General features: G+C 49.6%; 1 protein-coding gene across 4 annotated transcripts in view; it reads right to left on the minus strand.

The window, feature by feature from the left end:
- LOC141085508 (circularly permutated Ras protein 1-like) overlaps nucleotides 1–20,443 on the minus strand; it is a 209,060-nt gene that overhangs the window by 27,092 nt on the left and 161,525 nt on the right. For all 4 annotated transcript variants that reach the window (XM_073570921.1, XM_073570922.1, XM_073570920.1 and 1 more), the window contains 3 exons: nucleotides 18,221–18,348; nucleotides 17,920–18,004; nucleotides 17,657–17,763 (listed from right to left, as the gene is read on the minus strand). In XM_073570921.1, the coding sequence (XP_073427022.1) occupies nucleotides 17,657–17,763; nucleotides 17,920–18,004; nucleotides 18,221–18,348 (320 nt within the window). The remainder of the gene's footprint in view (nucleotides 1–17,656; nucleotides 17,764–17,919; nucleotides 18,005–18,220; nucleotides 18,349–20,443) is intronic.

The raw sequence follows: 20,443 nt of genomic DNA on the forward strand, positions 1-20,443 counted from the left end.
GGCCCGAAAAACGCCTATCTGGGTGTTCTCTGTGCCGCTGCACTATATCCTCAAATTCCGGGTGCGTACCAAACACTCTGTGGGGTCGCCTGGCCCGCTTAAAGGCTACTTTATGGCTCGAAGCCAAAGTAACCTCATCTTCTACCCCCAGGGTCTGATTGACAGCTTCAATGAGGCTGTCCACTGTCTCTCGACTCCCGGGGTATCAAGGTCCAGTGGCCCGTCTGAGTCACCATCCGAACTCTGTCTACTCCCGACCATTGGTGAGGGAGAGCGAGATGCTGGACTGCCAGATTCCGAAGGACCGGATAGCCCGGGAGACCTTGTGTGGGTCCGCTTCCTTCGCACCTGCCTGGCATGAGAGCGGCCCCTGCAGGCCGAAGGCTCTTGTGAGGCAGAAGACCTCTCCCAGATAAGCGAGGCACTATCGTTGCCTCCATTCGGGGCGCAAAGAGACTCAATCTCCCTTGTAAGTGATGCCATAGATTGGGATAATGATAAGGCCCATTTCGGAGGATTTTGTTCCCTGGACTCAGCTGCCGGGGGGGGGGCTCCTGGGCACGTTCGGAATCACAGGCCTCGCACAATTTGTTGCACTGTGCACGCAGAAACGCAGCCTTACAGGAGATGCATGCAGTGTAGAGGAAAGAGTGCATCTTCCCTTTCCCGGCCATATTGCCTCCTCCAGGCGCTTTGCTGCTTTTTTTTTTTTTTTTATAGAGAGGGGGGGCACCCCTTACATCCTAGCGAGCTCCCGCAGACTTAGTTGCACTCACCGCTCCTGCGTCTCTGTGCTTCTCCGTGGGGCAGGCCGACCACTTTACCGGTCGCGGCCTACCCCGGTCGGAAGCCGAGGCCTCAATTTATCCGGCACCCGCCCAGGTTCCAGGGGGCGGGCCCCAGAAGTGACGCTGCGCAGCCGGGGGTGGAACTTCCGCCCCGGCCTAGCTCCGGCCGAAGCCGCGGGCTAGATTCTTAACACCCGCCCGCGGGGCGGCGGCGCCGCAACTGTGCTCTGCGGCGGCGGCGGTAGAGGTGGTGGCGATGCTCCTACTAATCGTACCCAGCATCACAGGAGGAGTTGAACGGGGAAAGAGAGCCTATTCTTGCCTGCAGCGCCGCATCTCCCCTGCTGCCCAGGAGCCCCACGCACGGCCTAGCCAGCCCCAAGCCCACCCACGCCCTGTACCTTCATCGCCAACAGGTATGCAAACCATTGGGGAGGAGGGGGTGGTGGGGGGATCCCGGACGGTGCAGGCACCCTCAATCCATCCAGCTTCCGAGGCCAAGGAGAAGGACCGTCCGCCGCCTTGCAGCACCTCCGTCTAGCGTTGGTGGAGCAGTGGTGGCCGCTCGCACCGTCTTGTGCCTCTGTACAGCCACATGGTTTCCATACCTAGGGGTGGTCAGGGCTAGGTCCGGCATCATGTCCCACGTCGCAGGAGAGGATACGTGGAGGGATACTCGAACGTGCTCGACCATTGATGGTTTGGGGAAATCGGACCCTTTCAATAGGATCCGTTGCCCCTGTCTAATCTTCTTAGAAAAAATAAAGGAAAGAAAAAAACAAACTAAAATAAAAAATTCTGGGGAAACTGCCCAGATTTGTCCCACGGTGCGGGAAAGAATACGTGGAGACGATACTCGACACGTGCTCGCCCGTTGATGGTTTGGGGAAATCGGACCCTTCCAATAGGATCCGTTGCCCCTGTCTAATCTTCATGGAAAAAAAGTCTGGAGAAAAAGACCAGACGTGTGGCTCCATAGACTCTAAGCAAAAAACTGGTTTCCGCCCGCATTCAGGGCGAGGGTGTATACGGCGTGGGAGGAGGTAACCTTGTGTTGTTTGCCTAGTGACAGCCTCCAGATGGCGGTAGCATACACCCACAGTACCACAGTACCGGTGTCCCCCAATGAGGCGAAGGAGAAAACTCTGAAGTCACTAGACTTCACCCACTATATCAGCACTCTGGCATATTCTGAAAGCAGAGCAAAAAGAGGCCAATCTAATAAGGGACAAAAAAACAAACTGGCACAAACAGTAACATAAGGATGGAAATTCAACACAGCCCCAGCCGGGGCTGGGTGACCACACAAAACTGAATAGACAAAACCAAATCAAATGTGAACAATAGCAAAGAACACTTAGCTTGAGCATGCAGGGACTGAACTGGAAACTAAGACCTCAGGAGGCAGGAAAAATCACCAGCAGGGATAGAGGGAGTCGGCTGTCTTAAATCCAGTCAGAGACTCCAGATGTCCAATCGTCATCCTCATTATCAGGTGGCAGGCCTCAGTCAATTAGATCAGCTCCATTACCTCCTGTAACCACCAGAGGGAGCCCGGAAAGAGAACTTGCGACTCCTCTGTCAATACAACCAGCTCCACTACCTTCACTAGCAACCAGAGGTAGGCCAGAAAGTGAATTCACAACAGTACCCCCCCTTGAGAAGGGGTCACCGAACCCTCATCCACGCCACCAGGCCGATCAGGATGGGCCCGGTGAAAAGCACGAACCAATCTATTGGCATGAATGTCAGAAGCAGAGACCCAAGAATTATCCTCCTGGCCATAAACCTTCCATTTGACCAAGTACTGGAGTCTCCATCTAGCCAAACGCTTGAATCCTAGACAGGCTGGGGATTCTGTTATGATTGGGTCACCGAGGAGGAAAACAAGACCAAGCTAAGCCACAGAAAACCAGAGAGGTTGGTAACTAAGCGGATTGCAGACCCCTGATCCTATCCACACAACTATCAGAAGCCGTGGAGCGTACCTACGATGATTCTAGATGCCTCGACAAAGCCGGAGAACTAAATAAGCCTGCAAGAAAAGGGGAAATCTAAACTGCCCCAGAACAGACCCCAAAGGAATAGATAGCCCCCAAACATATATTGTCAGTGAGACAAGATGAAAACACAAACACAGGTAGGAAAATAGGCTGAGCAAACGATAGGGCCCACACTAACTAGAAAGGACAGGAAAGGAAAGACACTGTCTGCAATCATGCAAAAAAACCTGCAAAAATGTCCAACACTTCTGATAGCAAAAAACTCTGAAGTCACTAGACTTCACCCACTATATCAGCACTCTGGCATATTCTGAAAGCAAAAACAGGCCAATCTAATAAGGGACAAAAAACAAACTGGCACAAACAGCAACATAAGAATGGAAATTCAGCACAGCCCCAGCCGGGGCTGGGTGACCACACAAAACTGAATAGACAAAACCAAATCAAATGTGAACAATAGCAAAGAACACTTAGCTTGAGCATGCAGGGACTGAACTGGAAACTAAGACCTCAGGAGGCAGGAAAAATCACCAGCAGGGATAGAGGGAGTCGGCTGTCTTAAATCCAGTCAGAGACTCCAGATGTCCAATCGTCATCCTCATTATCAGGTGGCAGGCCTCAGTTAATTAGATCAGCTCCATTACCTCCTGTAACCACCAGAGGGAGCCTGGAAAGAGAACTTGCGACTCCTCTGTCAATACAACCAGCTCCACTACCTTCACTAGCAACCAGAGGTAGGCCAGAAAGTGAATTCACAACAGAATGGTCTGCGGGTGTCATGTTGCCTTTGGAGAGCCCCTAATGTCCCTAAACAGTGGAAACCCCCACAAGTGACCCCATTTTGGAAACTAGACCCCTTAAGGAACTTATCTAGGTGTGTGGTGAGCACTTTGAACCTCAAAGTGCTTCACAGAAGTTTATAACGCCCGGGCGTGAAAATAAAAAAATATTTTTTCCACAAACATGATCTTTTAGTCCCCAATTTTTTTATTTTTCCAAGGGTAACAGGAGAAATTGGACCCCAAAAATTGTTGTACAATTTGTCCTGAGTACGCTGATACCCCATATGTGGGAGAAACTACTGTATGGGCACACGTCGGGGCTCGGAAGGGAAGTAGTGACGTTTTGGAATGCAGACTTTGATGGAATGGTCTGCGGGTGTCATGTTGCATTTAGAGAGCCCCTGATGTACCTAAACAGTGGAAACCCCCCACAAGTGACCCCATTTTGGAAACTAGACCCCCTTAAAGAACTTATCTAGATGTGTGGTGAGCACTTTGAACCCCCAAGTGCTTCACAGAAGTTTATAACGCCCGAATGTGAAAATAAAAAATCATATTTTTTTTCCACAAAACATGGATTTTTGTGAGTACTCACCGTAAAATCCTTTTCTCCGAGACGCTCATTGGGGGACACAGAGACTGTGGGTGTGTGCTTCTGCCGTCTGGAGGCCGACACTAAGTGTACAAAAAAAGAGTTAGCTCCTCCTCCGCCGCATACACCCTCGCCCCCCTAGGCCGGGCGTAACTCAGTTTAGTGCATAAGCAGTAGGAGAACGCGCCTTAAACTCAGGCAAGAAACTATATGTCTGAAAAAGGGGCCACCCTAAACCTTGTACAAGGATTTGTATAACTCAAAATAAGTAAATGCCAACTGGCTGATAGGGTGGGTGCTGTGTCCCCCAATGAGCGTCTCGGAGAAAAGGATTTTACGGTGAGTACTCACAAAAATCCATGTTTCTCCTTCGTCTCATTGGGGGACACAGAGACTGTGGGACGTTCTAAAGCAGTCCTCTGGGCGGGATCTTAGCTCACCCAATCCATGCTAATTTGCGCCCCTGATTAGAGGTGCGCAACTGCTGCCTGGAGAATCTTTCTTCCCAGGCTTGCATCCGAGGATGCCTGGGTATGTACGTTATAATGTTTGACAAACGTATGCAAACTGGACCAGGTAGCTGCCTTGCACACCTGCTCCGCTGAAGCCTGGTGTCGCAGTGCCCATGAGGCACCCACTGCCCGTGCCGAGTGAGCCTTGATCCCTGCCGGAACAGGCGTGCCACTGATTTGATAAGATTCTTGGACCGTCAGGCGAACCCATCTGGCCAAAGTCGCTCTGGACGCAGCGAGCCCCTTCCGCCGCCCCTCTGGAACCACGAATAGAGAGTCTGTCTGGCGGAATGGCGCTGTCCTTGTCACATACCTTCTAAGAGCTCTTACCAGATCCAGGGTGTGCAAAGCCTTTTCTACCCTGTGCACCGGTGCCGGGCAAAATGAGGGTAAGACAATGTCTTCGTTGATATGAAATGCAGACACAACCTTCGGCAAGAAGGGAGGAGCTGGCCTTAAAACTACCTTATCTTTATAAAAGGTCAGGAACGGCGGTTTACAAGATAAGGCCGCCAATTCCGAAACCCGCCTAATAGACGTTATAGCTACTAGAAAAACGACCTTTCTGGACAGGTAAGGTAAGGAGACCTCTTGCAATGGTTCGAAAGGAGCCTCCTGAAGGGCCCTGAGCACCAAGTTCAGGTCCCATGATTCCGTCGGCGCCTTATAGGGGGGTACTAAATGTGCAACCCCCTGCATAAACGTCCTAACCTGCCAGACGGAAGCGACTTTTCGTTGGAAAAGCACCGACAGGGCCGAGATTTGCGTTCTGAGCGAACTCGGAGCCAACCCTGCGTCCAGCCCTGCCTGTAGAAAAGCCAGTACGTTGGGGATCGAAAAAACCAGAGGAGCCACTTCACGATCCCTACACCAACGGAAAAAAACTTCCCAAGTTCGATGATATACTCTCGCCGAGGAAGGCTTTCGGGCACTCACCATCGTGGCCGCCACATCGCGCCTGAATCCTGCCTGTGTTAACAGCCAAGATTCAATGGCCACGCCGTCAAACACAGGGCCCCTAAGTTCGGATGGCAGATCGGCCCCTGGGACAGTAAGTCCGGCCGATCTGGAAGACGCCAGGGTACGTCCACCACTAGTTGAACCAGATCTGCATACCAGGCCCGCCGGGGCCAGTCTGGGGCCAGCAGAATTGCTGGAACCTTCTCTCTCCTTATTTTCCTGATAACTCTTGGAAGCAGCGGCAGCGGGGGGAACAAGTACGGGAGACGAAACTGGCTCCACGGGAGCACCAGAGCGTCTGCTGCGATTGCCTGCGGATCGAGGGATCGAGCGACAAACCTTTGTACTTTGGCATTCTCTCTGGATGCCATAAGGTCCACGTCTGGTGTCCCCCACCGTTGGCAGATCTGCTGAAAGATCTCGGGGTGCAGGGACCATTCCCCTGCCGCGACCCCCTGTCGGCTGAGAAAATCTGCCGCCCAGTTTTCGACTCCTGGAATGTGCACCGCTGAAATTACCACGCGGTTCTTCTCTGCCCAACGCAGTACCAGCCCGACCTCGCGCATGGCTGCCTGGCTGCGCGTGCCCCCTTGATGGTTGACATATGCTACTGCTGTAGCATTGTCCGACTGGATGCGCACCGGCCGGTGTCTCAGGAAACACTGGAAATGTTGCAGGGCCAATCGTATTGCCCGTATCTCCAGAATGTTGATCGGGAGAACTATCTCCTGAATGGACCACCGCCCCTGGGCTATGTGACCCTGGAAAACTGCTCCCCAACCTTGTAGGCTTGCATCGGTCGTCACCACCAACCATTGTTCCGGGGGAAAGGGTTTCCCCTGGACCAGAGACGAGTCGCGAGTCCACCACCGGAGTGAACCTCGGACCAGCGGAGACAACTTGCACCGATGACTGAGAGACAGCAGCCTCCGGTCCCATGCTGTCAAGAGCGCATGCTGAAGCGGACGGAGATGGAACTGGGCAAAAGGGATTGCTTCCATCGCCGCCACCATTCTGTCCAACACACTCATGCCGTACCGGATGGATCTGGTGCCCGGCTGTAGAAGGTTCCGTACCCCTTGCTTGATTTTTCGCGCCTTGTCCTGAGGGAGGATCACCAGCCCCCGGGAGGTGTCGAAAATCATGCCTAGGAACACGATTCTTTGGGCTGGAACCAAGGACGACTTGCTCCGATTGATCAACCAGCCCAGACGGGCCAGGGTATCCAGAGTGATACTGACATTGTCCTGGCACTCCTGAAACGACGGCCCCTTTACCAAAAGGTCGTCCAGGTAAGGTAACACCGTTATGCCCCGTGCATGCAGGATGGCCATAACCACCGCCATTATCTTTGTAAAGACTCTGGGGGCAGTGGCTAAACCGAAGGGCAGAGCCACAAATTGGAAATGTCGTCCTCCGATCGCAAATCGCAGGAACCTCTGGTGTGGGGGAAATATCGGAATATGCAGATATGCATCCTGCACATCGATCGAGGCCAGGAATTCCCCTGGATCCATGGCTGCAATGACCGAGCGGAGGGACTCCATCCGGAATCGCCTGACCCTGATGAATCTGTTCAGGATCTTTAGATCCAGTACTGGCCTCACAGTCCCGTCTTTTTTGGGGACCGAAAACAGATTGGAGTAAAACCCCTGCGACTCTTCGCCCTGCGGCACTGGGGCGATGACCCCTTTGCGCTGTAGCGTCATTATAGCCTGTAACAAACTTTCCGCCTGCGAATCTGTCTTGGAAAGTCGGGAACGGAAGAATCGCTGTGGCGGCCGTCCGACAAACTCTATCTTGTACCCGGACGATATTAGTTCTGCCACCCAAGTGTCGCGTGTCACTGCGACCCAAACGTGGCTGAACCCTAGTAGGCGTCCGCCCACTCTGTCGTCCGTAGGTACGGAGCGCCTCCAGTCATTTAGCTGGAGGTTTTTGGGACCTGGCCCCCCTCGCTCTGGGCAAACGGCCTCGGCCTCTACCCAGCGGATTGGCCCTGTAAGAGGTTTGCTTTTCCCTACTCTGGCCATCGTTTGCGGAGGAGTATGCCCTGGCCGAAGTCCCCCCCCAGGGGCTACGAAAGGGTCGAAAACGCCTCTGCGTTTGCCTGAATGCCGGGCAACTTCTCTGCTGCGGGAGGAAACTACTTCTCCCCCCTGTGGCTTCTGAGATAAGCCTATCAAGCTTCTCACCGAACAGCCGATTGCCCTGAAAAGGCAATGAGGTTAAGGATTTTTTAGAGATAGAATCCGCTTTCCACAGCCTCAGCCATAATGCACGCCTAATGGCGATCGCATTTGCTGCCGCCACAGCCGAACACTCGGCCGCGTCCAGTGAGGCGCTGACAAGATAATCACTCGCTCCTGATATCTGATTTGCCACCTCCAAGACCTCCGCGGGCAGATCCCTGTCTTGGAGGGCCTTATACAGAGCGTCCCCCCACGAAACCATGGCTTTAGCCACCCAAGTTGCCGCAAAGGAGGGGGCCAGAGCCGACCCTGCTGCCTCATATACCGAGCGGGCAAGCCCGTCCATGAGGCGATCAGTTGGGTCCTTTATAGAAGAAACACTGGGTATCGACAATAGCGATCTTGATGCTAAACGTGATACCGGTGGGTCCACTACTGGCGACTCTACCCAACCCTTATGGAGCTCAGGAGGAAACGGATACTTTGCTTGCAGCGCTTTTTGCATTGCAAAACGCTTATCCGGGTGTTCTCTATGTTTCTGGACTAGCTCCTCAAACTCCGGATGCGTGGCAAACCTTCTATGTGGTCGCCTGGATTTCTTGAAAGAGACCTTGTGACCTGAGGCTGTGGGCACATCGTCCTCGATCTCTAATGTCTGGTTGACTGCCTCAATGAGACTGTCCACCGAGTCCTGGAACCCCAGGCTTTCTAGATTCCAGGCCTCCTCCTCCTCGCCTTCATCCTGATCGCTCCCTGAGCTCAGCGACGGGGAACGGGATGCCCTAATACCCGCCGCCGAAGCCCCGGAGGGCCCGGCCGACGGGGAACGAGCCCTTTTGATATGAGCTTGCCTGGTACTGGAGCGACCTCTAACGGTTGGAGGGTCCTGAGACGAGGACGAGCCATCTTCCGCTGGCAGACCACCATCCTTGTTCCTGCCCGGGCCTTGAAGGGATTCAATTGCCCTTGTAAGGGACAGCATAGAATGCGATAAGGACACCGCCCATTCCGGGGGGTCCTGACCCCTGGGTTCAGAAACAGTGGGGGGCTCCTGGGCGCGCTCCGACTCGCAGGCTTCACAAAATTTACCCGCCTGTGCCTTTGGCAGCCTGACCCCACAGGACACGCAAACCGCGTAAAGGAAAGAGTGAGCTTTCCCTTTGGCAGACATACTTGCACAAGCTGAAGGCAGGGTAGAAGGAGGAGGAGGGTAACCCCTTCCCTGACAACCAGTGCGGTTCTCCAAACGGAGTTACACTCACCCACCGGCAGCGTCCCACTCCTGTTTGAAGTACCCCGGGAAACTCCGGATGCGTGGACGCGAGGTGGTAGGGCGGAAGTCTCCGCTCCGGGACCTGTGCGCCCGCCGTTCTCCACCCCTTGACCTCCAGGCCTCCTGCTCCTATACAGAGCGTCTCCCCATGCGACGTCAGTGGGCGGGACTTCCGGCTACCACCGGAAGTCGGCGCGCGGCCTCGCGCGATACTCACGGGCCTCCTCCTGCAGCGGGGGCCGCGGCCGCCGGCGGGCTTCCGGCCGCACTCCGGTACACGCGGTGTGCGGCGTCCGGGTGCAACGCCACTCTGGGCAAACGGCCTCGACCTCTACCGTTACTCACCGGGGCAAACTTGCGGTGCGCTCCAGGAGAGAGGCGATGGGCGAGCGGGAGAGACGGATCCCCCTAATATTAAAGGTGAGCAGGGCCATCCGCCGTGGGCTCCATCCCCGGCGGGGGGGGGGGGGGACTTCTGGTACCGGTTTCTTCCCCCTGTACTCGCCACGTCCAGTAACTAGATCGGCTCACCTGCGCCTCCAATTCAGCCCCTGGACTCACTACCAAGGGGTGGAAGGGGCCTCCATACATTGTTGTTGTAGGAGAGGAACAACGTGGAGGCTGACCCCTGGGTTCTGCTCACACGTGCTCGCCTGATGAAGTTATGGGGAAACCGTATCCTCTTATCAGGATGCGTTGCCCCTCTTTTAAAAAATAGTTGTCTGGCAAAAAGTCCCAGATGTGTCCCTCGGTGCGGGAGAGGACACGTGGAGGGTTACTCACACGTGGTCGCCCGTTGATGATTTGGGGAGATCGGATCCTCTCTATAGGATCCGTCGCCCCTGTCTTATCTTCATAGAAAAAGGAGGGAAGAAAAAAAAAAAAAAAAAAAAAATCTAGTCTGGAGCTCCAGACTGCGTGTGCCTCCATCAGACACTAAGCAAAAACTGAGTTACGCCCGGCCTAGGGGGGCGAGGGTGTATGCGGCGGAGGAGGAGCTAACTCTTTTTTTGTACACTTAGTGTCGGCCTCCAGACGGCAGAAGCACACACCCACAGTCTCTGTGTCCCCCAATGAGACGAAGGAGAAAATTATATTTTTGCCCCCAATTTTTTATTTTCCTAAGGGTAACAGGAGAAATTGGACCCCAAAAGTTGTATGGCAATTTGTCCTGAGTAGGCTGATAGGGGTAAAACACTGGGTGCATGGCAGAGCTTGGAAGGGAAGGAGCACTGTTTGACTTTTTCAACGCAGAATTGGCTGGAATTGAGATCAGACGCCATGTTGCGTTTGGAAAGCACCTGATGTGCCCAAACAGTGAAAATCCCCCAATTATAGCTCCAACCCTAACCCCAACACAACCCTAAGCCTAATCTCAGCCCTAACCCTAACCCTAACCCTAGCCCCAGGGCCGCGCCTATAATGAGGCCATTTGAGCCTGTGGCTCACGCAGCAGGTAGTAGCTGTGTACAGGGGGCGGCATTATGCGCTCTGCTACCAGCAGCACCTACAATTTAGCCTGCACGCAGGTGCTGCTGGTAGCGTGCAAAGACTTGTTACTTATGAGGTCACAGGAGGGAATTAGTCAGGGCCCCTGATCATGTGACCCCTGACTCATCCCCCTCCTGTGACCTCATCACAGGTCCTGTGCGCATCAGCCCTCTGTTTATCATCCTCTCCATCCCTGCTCTGCCGCTATCTTCTATTCTCTGCCACAGTGACAGGACCTGTGATGAGGTCACAGGAGGGGTGGAGTCAAGGTCACATGATCAGGGGCCGCAGTGTAAGCAAGACTCTGCTGTGCTGGTTGTCATGGTGCTGGATGTGGGGTCACGAGGGGTTTACACGGTGGATGTAGCAGAGCCGCGTGTGTATGAGGTGTACGGAGCAGAGCCGTGTGTGTGAGGTGTACGGAGCAGAACCGTGTGTGTGCGAGATGTACGGCGCAGAGCCATGTGTGTGTGAGGTGTACGGAGCGGAGCCGTGTATACGAGGTGTACGGAGCAGAGCCATGTGTGTGCGAGGTGTACGGAGCGGAGCAGTGTGTGTGCGAGGTGTACGTAGCAGAGCCATGTGTGTGTGAGGTGTACGGAGCAGAGCCGCATGTGTGCGAGGTGCACGGAGCAGAGCCATGTGTGTGCGAGGTGTATGGAGTGGAGCCGTGCATGTGCGAGGTGTACGGCGCAGACCCATGTGTACAAGATGTTCGGAGCAGAGCCGCGCATGTACGGGTTCTACGGAGTGGAGCTGTGTGTGTATGAGGCATACAAAATGGAGCCCTGTGTGTACGACGTGTACGGAGCTGAGCCGTGCGTGTATGGAGCGGAGCAGAGGCGTGTGTGTACAGAGTGGATTCGCGTGTGTATGGAGCGGAGCCGCGTGTGTGCGAGGTGTACGGAGCAAAGCCGCATGTGTACAAGGTTTGCTGAGTGGAGCCATATGTGTATAAGGTGTACAGAGTGTGGTCACGTGTGTGAAAGGTGTCCGGAGCAGAGCCGCATGTGTACGAGGTTTACGGAGTGGAGCCATGTGTGTACTGAGTGGAGCCGTGTGTCTGCGAGGTGTACAGAGCGGAGCCGTGTCTGTACGGAGCGGAGCAGCGTGTGTACGGGGTGTACGGAGTGGAGTCGCGTGTATATGAGCGGAGCCGCGTGTGTGAGAGGTGTATAAAGCAAAGCCGCATGTGTACAAGGTTTATGGAGTGGAGCTGTGTGTGTATGGGGCATACAAAACAGAGCCCTGTGTGTACGAAGTGTACGGAACTGAGCTGTGTATGGAGCGGAGAAGAGCCATGTGTGTACGGAGTGGAGCCACGTGTGTATGGAGTGGAACCGCGTGTGTACGAGATGTATGGAGCAAAGCCGCATGTGTACAAGGTTTACAGAGTGGAGCGATGTGTGTACAAGGTGTACAGAGCGTGGCCACATGTGTAAAATGTGTACGGAGCAGAGCCACATGTGTACGAGGTTTACGGAGTGGAGCCATGGGTGTACTGAGTGGAGCCATGTGTGAGGCATAAAAAGCGGAACCGTGTGTGTATGAGGTGTGTGGAGCCATACGTGTACAAGGTGTATGGTGGGGAGCATCCATACTTCCCAGCCGACCAGTCCCGATTTTGAGAGAGAGTCCGCCCCTCTGCCCCGGCCAGGAGATAACTTTTCCAGCGGACACAGGAGTACACGGCAGAGCCCCGAGGACCACTTTCAAATTCTCACATGACGTTCCACCGGAAGTGACGTGCTAGAAGCTGACCAGAAATGAGGTAATTTCGGGAGGAGATTGTGACGGAACCATGGAGGCACTTCAGGGAATGCTTCCATCACCATGTCCTCCGACAGCGTGGATTTGGGGATGCCGGCCATGTGAGCGGATCATGATATGTCCTGCATCAGGAGGCTCAGGTGGGCATTACAATGGGAGCCGGGCTGCTATAGTATCTTTATAGAATCTTTCTTTCTTTCTCTGTTCTTTCTTTCACTCTCTAATCTTTCTTTTTTTCTTTCTCTCTCTATGTTCTTTCTTTCCTCTCTTTCTCTCTCCTTTCTTTCTCTCTGTTCTTTCTTTCTTTCCCCTCTTCCTTTATCTCTCTCTGTTCTTTCTTTCTCTCTCTAATCTTTCTTTCTTTTTCTCTCTGCTCTTTCTCTCTCTCTCTTCTTCCTTTCTCTCTCTGTTATTTCCCCTCATTCTTTATTTCGCTCTCTCTCTTCTCTCTTTCTTTCCTCTCTTTCTCTCTCTCTGTTATTTTTCTCTCTGTTCTTTCTCTCTCTCTGTTCTCTTTCTTTCCCATCTTTCTTTCTCTGATCTTTCTTTCTTTCCCCTATTTCTTTCTCGCTCTGTTCTTTCTTTCTCTGTTTTTTATCTATTTTCCCTCTCTCTCTCCCTCTGTTCTTTCTTTCTCCTCTTTTTTCTCTCTCTCTGTTCTTTTTTTTCTGTCCACTCTTTCTTTCTCTGTTCTTTTTCTTTCTTTTTTCCTTCTCTCTGTTCTTTCTTTCCCCTTTCTTTCTCTTTCTCTCTGTTCTTTCTTTCCCCTCTTTCTCTGTTCTTTTGCTCTGTTCTTTCTTTCTCTTTCTTCCCCTCTTTCTTTCTCTCTGTAATATTTCTCTTTCTCTCTCTAATCTTTCTTTCTCTCTCTGTTCTTTCTCCTCTTTCTTTTTTGTCTCTTTCTCTGTTCTTTTTTTCTGTCCCCTTTCTTTCTTTCTCTCTCTGTTCTTTTTTTCTGTCCCCTCTTTCGTTCTCTCTCTGTTCTTTCTTTCTCTCTTTCTCTCTCTTCTTTCTTTCTTCTCTCCTCTTTCTTTCCCTCTCTTCTTTCTTTCTCTGTTTTCTTTTTTCTCTCTCTCTGTTCTTTCTTTATTTTCCTCAGTACCAGTCAGTGTGCCCACAGTACTGGTAGAATAAGAGGGGTAGGAAACTAGGTGGCACTGGTGACATTGAGCCTTTCATACTTTTTACTGGTGTATAATCATATGTCCTGAGCACCCCCATAAAGTGGGCCAGCCCAGACAGCAGGGTACAAACAAATCACTGTGGGGATAGGGGATGACTTTCTGTTTGTTGTGGATCTGACCACTGGGACCCCCATGATCCTGGGAAATGTAGCTTTGAAGAGCACCATGTAAATGGAGCTGTGGTCAATCATACGCACTGTGGCGCCATTCACATGTGGCTCTTCAAATATCTCCTTTAAGAAAGTGATGAGGGGATGACAAAGTATAGCAAAAATTCACTGATCGGGGTGAGGAGTGCTATAGTTTGTGACCTGGTGGGATTTGTGTGACAGGGCTGCATTTTTGACCCAGTCCGGTAGTCCGGTCCTGTGCCAGGCCTACCATTGCCATTAACGATCCTTGCTCTGGATACTTCTGTGTTGTTCTTGTATGTGCATGTGATGGAGCTGACATCCTTGTGTTTGGACACTTTTTTTTCTATTTATCTAAATCAAAATGTCCACTATTGTACTCAGTTTTACAATATAGATATAAAAATTTACTTTGTGTGCGGGGGGGGGGGGGGGGCGTCATTTTGCTGTTCGCCTCAGGCAGCAGAGAGGCTAGATTCACCCCTGCCTAGCCCTAACCCTAATGGGAAAATGGAAATAAATACATTTTTTTAATTTTATTATTTTTCCCTAACTGAGGGGGTGGTAAAGGGGGTATGATTTACTATTTATAGCGAGTTTTTATGTTTGGCGGTTGTCATACGCTAATTGAGACGCTTTTTATTGTAAAAATAGTTTTTGCAACACCACATTTTGAGAGCTATAATTTTTCCATATTTTTACCCACCGAGTCATGTGAGGTCTTATTTTTTGCGGGACGAGTTGACGTTTTTATTGGTACCATTTTCAGGTACGTGACATCTTTTGATCGCTTTTTATTCCGATTTTAGGGACGCAGAATGAACAAAAACCAGCATTTCAAGAATTTCTTTTGAGGGGTGTGTTTACACCGTTCCGCGTGCGGAAAAATTGATAAAGCGGCTTTATTCTTCGGGTCAGTACGATTACAGCGATACCTCATTTATGTCAATTTTAATGTTTTGGCGCTTTTATGCAATGAAAACAATTTTATATAAAAAATAATTAATTTTGCATTACTTTATTCTGTGAGCTATAACTTTTTTATTTTTTCACTGATGACGCTGTGTGGCGGCTCGTTTTTTGCGGAATAAGATGACATTTTCATCAGTACCATAGTTATTTATATCTGTCTTTTTGATCGCGCGTTATTGCACTTTTTGTTCGGCGGTATGATAATAAAGAATTATTTTTTGCTTTGTTTTTTATTTTTATTTTTTAAGGGGTTCACTAAAAGGGTTAACTAATGGGACAATTTTATAGGGCGGGTCGTTACGGACGCGGCAATACTAAATATGTGTACTTTTATTGTTTTGTTTTATTTCCAAAAAATGAATTTATTATGGATTTTTTTTTTTCAATTTATTTAGCGATTTGTTATAAATTATTTTTACACTTTTTTTTTTTTTCAGCTTTATTATACTGTCCCAGGGGGGACATCACTGTCATGTGACAGATCGCTGATCTGTGACATCACAGATCGCTGTGACAGATCAGCGATCTGTCACGGACAGTGCTGGAGGCTTCCTCATGCGGCGCTTTGCAGGCATGAGGAGCCGGCTCCCTGCAGGCCCCCCGAAGGTCCCCGCCACCATTCTTGGATCTGGGGACCTGCAGGGAAGGAAATCCCCGCAGCAGCGCTGCACATCGCGCTGCTGTGGGGGTCGCAGGGAAGTACGGAGGGAGCCCCCTCCCTGCCGATGCTTCCCTAAACCCCCGGTACACTGCGATCGTGTTTGATCTCAGTGTACCAGGGGTTAACGTGTCGGGGGCGGTCCGTGACCACCCCTGACACATAGTTTCGGGTGTCAGCTGTGATAATCAGCTGATACCCGGCCGCGATCAGCGGCGCTCACCACCTGATGTGGTAAAAAGTGGAAACCCCCCTCAAGTACCCCTTATTGGAATTTACACCGCTGTGGGAATTAATCTGTGGGTGTAGTGACGATTTGTACACTATGTTGTTTCCAGAAACAAGCATGCAGTAGAAGTTGCAGAGTGAAAATTGGAAATATGCCATTATAGTGCCCAGTATGTTGTAGTGCCTGTACATTGTGCTCAGCTTGTGCTTCTGGAGCCATGCACTGGTAAATTATGTTAGGATTTAGGAGCTCGGATTTTGCTAGATTTCTTTTGGTGGAAACTATATAGCTTTTTCAGAGCCTTTGTGCTACGTAACTTGGACACCCCCTAAATTTGTATTAACAGGTGACAGACCTGAGTGGGGACCTGTTTTTTGGGGTTGAGTTATAGCTTTTATTGGTGGCATTTTGTGGTACAGAACTTTTTGGATCACTTCACATTTATCTTGGGCACTACACTGAGCACTTACTTTAGGGCTTCCATCTAAATATCTGGGATCTAAGGGGTAAAGCTTCTAATTGGGGAGAGTGACTAGCCAGGCCTAGTATGTCAGAGTGAGGAGACTTATGAATACCTTGCATGCTTCTCTGGGAAATTAAATATGCAAGTTGCCTTTTCAGAGAGGAAGAGAACTGTAACTCTAGTGCCACTTAATGAAATTAGTAATTCTAAAAGTCAATACCGACCCTATAATGAGCTTTGCCATATGACTTAAAATAAAAGCCAAATCAGAATCTCAATTTACAGAAACAGTGTTTCTGGGTACTGCCCCTCGTCAGTGCAAAGTGGGAGTCTGGTTTGGCTAGGTGAGTGGCTTAAGACTGGGATCTAAGGGGTAACGTTTCTCTTTGTGAATGGTGACAATCTAAAACACGTTATTCAAATGAAACCCCCAAGGATCCATTCACAAATGAGGCAGGCAGAGTTACTTGGGACTCTGTGTAGCCTCTGTTCAGCAGTGTGCCGTATTTTTCGGACCATAAGCTGCACTTTTTCCCAAAAAATGTTTGGGGAAAAAATGAGGGTGCGTCTTATGGTCGGGATGCACTTACCAAGAGACACATCCCAGCCTGATGTGCGGAAGTTTGGCAGGTGATCGGTGGTGCGGAGGCTCCACCGGGATTGGTGGAAATCCCAGAGCCCCCTCACATCCATCCTGGGCTGGTGCGGCACTTTTGCAGATTATCGCCGGCGTTTTGTGAAAGGCCGGAGCCCCCGCACTTCCATTGCTGTAATGATGAGTTGAGCTTCATGAAAATGGCCGCCGGAGGCGGCGCATGTGCAGAGCCCGGAAAGGATGTGCGGGGAATCTGGGATTTCCACCAATGCCGGCAAAGCCCCTGCACCACCGAACATCTGCCAAACTGCCGCACATCAGCCTGGGATGGATTTATGGGGGTTTTCACAAAATGGCAGAGCCCCGCACCACCAAACCTGTTGCATCAGCCTGGGATGAGCCAGCCCACTGAACACCTCCTGTGACCCCACTCCACCAGCGCTCCATTTCACACCCTACCCCCCAGATAAGCTGAATAATTCGGACTGTAAGATGGACCCTCATTTGACGCATTAATTTTTTTTCCTATTTTTCTTCTGAAAGTTTGGGGTGCGTCTTATGGCTTGGTGCGTCTTATAGTCTGAAAAATACAGTACTTCTTTTCAGAGATACACAAAACTGGCGGACCGCTTTTTTGTGCACACCTAAAAAGATGGATTCCGCCAGATCACAAGTCAGATGGCGTCCACAGTGCCTCTATCTGTCTCCAATTGGCATAATATTTTTAAAAAATATATATTTTTACAGATTTTTTAAACCTTTTTTTTCCTTTTCTCTTACTCTCTCTTTAAGTTGTATTACTCTGATCATTGGTATACTGCATTGCAGTGCACCAGCATTGCCATGGGGATCTGGACAACTTTTTTTTTAAAGCACCAAATAGGTCAATGTAAAACACAATGTAAAACTGGTCTATATTCTAGTACATATCATTTTCTAAAAATGTGTTGCATGTATCCAACTAATTGAAATTTGGGATGCAATTTGTATAGAACTTTGGTACCGCCATGGGCATCAACCTTACCCCACATTTTGTTGAGCTGTAAAAATGATTGACTTACATTGTATGAGGCAGAAAAACTTTTATTTTCACATTTGTAGCAATGATTTCTTCTTCTACGATTGACTGGAACTCATTAGCCAACTTGAATGGATTTACAATATTCACCTAGGCAGGAGGCAACATAACAATAGCATCTAAATCCAAGTATTTTTTAAGTAAGTTAAGAGGTACGTGTTGTTGCAGTATTTTAAAAAATTCCTTAATGGTTTAACATGTTTTATCATATTAAACTATAATGCTAAAAAAGAATAGAAATTGTACCTTGCCTCCTGTTTTATCAGCTAGTAGTCCCAGCTCAGGCAATCGGCAGTTAGTTCCTTCTATTGTCACCACAGAGACAACAACACTGAAAGACAGAAACACAACTATTTACAGTCTTAAAAAAATAAACTCAATTCTTGAACTCAACTGATTATCAGCGATGTAGATGTTAGTCATGTTTTAGTAGTAAAAGCGGCTGACATGGGCAAACAAAATTGTGCCCATCAGTAAAATAGAAGACATAGCAATCGGATACAGGGGATAATACTTCACTATGATAGTTTTGCTCTTTTAGACAAACCTGTGCTGAAGAGCCAAGTCTCCCAAATTACTGTAGAATAGCTTGGACGACTGATAGATGTACTCCTCTGATATGTCCTCTAGGTTGCCCAGATCAGTGTTTGCTATGCCATCAGTGCAGATTATCACCTGAATAACAGACAGAACACATGTCAAATTTTGACATTTAATATAGAGATGACCAATATATTCCAGTGTTCGTGACCTCTACTTAAAAGGAAACAGTTTTATAAAAAATTTACTGTCCAATTTCTGCTATCATCCTCTCAATCATGTATATCCTAATGATTTGATTTCTACTAATAGATCACAATGCCCAATCTTAAAAAGTTTAAAATGCACTAACAATTCCCAGAAGTGTCCTAACCTTTATACAGTGCAACATATTTTGAACTTCTTAGGAGATTTGTCATTACTAGTGTTGAGCGATACCGTTCGATACCCAAAAATATCGTATCGGATGGTATCGCCCGATACGAAAAAAATATCGGGTATCGCCGATTCCGATACCGGAAGTCCCATTCAAGTCAATGGGACTTCCGGTATCGGAATTAAAAAAAGGCCTTTATTTCCTTGATGGCTAATTCTACATAATTGAAAACAAATAAGAATCATGTAGAATGTATTGTGGGAGGTGGAGGAGACATTAAAAGCATAGTGGTTTATTCAAATCACATGGCATAGCATTAATTCCAATTTTTTTTTTCAAGACGTTCGGAGTTAAAAAGATATTGACTATGTTAACTTTTTTATATTTAGTCAGATATGTATGTTTCGCAACTTCCATGCTCTTCACCTTCTTTTGTACTTCTCCCACACTTTCTCCTTCATGATCCGCAGCAGTAGCATTTTTTTCATCAACTTTTTCTTCACCTTATTCATCTTCTTCTTCTTCACCTTCTTCCCAATAATTTTTATTTTCCATTCTTCATATTCTTCTTATTCAGCTATTATTAATTTTCATATGCTATTTCTTCATCTTCTTCCTATTCTTCTTTTTCTTCATTTTCTTATGGTGACAGGCATTCCTGTAGTACTTATCTATAAAAGTTATAAGATTACACCTTACATTCTGCCTGTCACAAAAGATTTACAACAGGATTTGTCCGCGTTCAGTTTGGCCTGCAGCAGCAGGCATTTTCCAGGGGCACCACGAGGAGGAACGGACTCACCCCCATTTACTGCTTAGTCTTCATCTGCTTATAATTTTGATTTCTTCTATGCTGATTTTTTGTCTTATGCTTAATGTTCTTCTGCTTTCTGTTCTTCTGCTTTTGCTTCTTCTGCTTCTTGTTCTTCTGTCTTTTGTTCTGTATCTTGGTGGTTGTCTTCATGTTCTTTGTCCTCTTGGTCTTATTATTTAGGGTCATATTTCTGGTCTTCTTTGGTGTGGTCTTCAGGGTCGTCGTCATCAGGGTCATCGTCATGGAGATCAATAAGGATTACCAAAGACAATTTCAAAAAGCTTGATCTTGGAAATGTAGCAGAAGGTACAAGAAGGCTGAGAAACTGGCGAGAACCAGTAGACAGTGCGTTCACCCGGATGGGTAGCAGAAGGAACAAGAGCCAATGGCACTACCGAGGACCAACTGACGGTGCTGGACCACGGTTACTAAGCAGAAGGTACCTGTGCTAAAAAGCACTACCAAGGACCAGCTGACGGTGCTGGACCTCGGATACCGAGATAGAGGCACCTAGGCCAAAGGCTGTGGCGAGAACCAGCAGACAGTGCTGGCACCCGGATGGGTAGCAGAAGGAACAAGAGCCAATGGCACTACCGAGGACCAACTGACGGTGCTGGACCACGGTTACTAAGCAGAAGGTACCTGTGCTAAAAAGCACTACCAAGGACCAGCTGACGGTGCTGGACCTCGGATACCGAGATGGAGGCACCTAGGCCAAAGGCTCTGGCGAGAACCAGCAGACAGTGCTGGAACCCGGGTGGGTAGCAGAAGGTACCCATTGAAAGCAAAGTAGCCAGGCCGCAAGCCGGCCGCAGTTACCGAAACCCACAGTCCTACAGGGGGTCCATGTCCCATTGGCACTACGGATCCAGCCTTCAGTGCCAGTTCCCGCAGCCCACATAGGAGTCACCTAAACTGCAGGCACCGTAGAGTCGGCTAACCCGGCCGCAAGACGACAGGACAACGGATTGGTGGCATAGTGACCTTGACACTACCCGGAAACAGCAGGCGTGCTGGAACCAGGCTGGGCAACAGGGAGT

This window comes from Dendrobates tinctorius, unplaced genomic scaffold (assembly GCF_039654945.1).
Source record: "Dendrobates tinctorius isolate UK_male_01 unplaced genomic scaffold, ASM3965494v1 ptg000028l, whole genome shotgun sequence".
Taxonomy (NCBI): domain Eukaryota; kingdom Metazoa; phylum Chordata; class Amphibia; order Anura; family Dendrobatidae; genus Dendrobates; species Dendrobates tinctorius.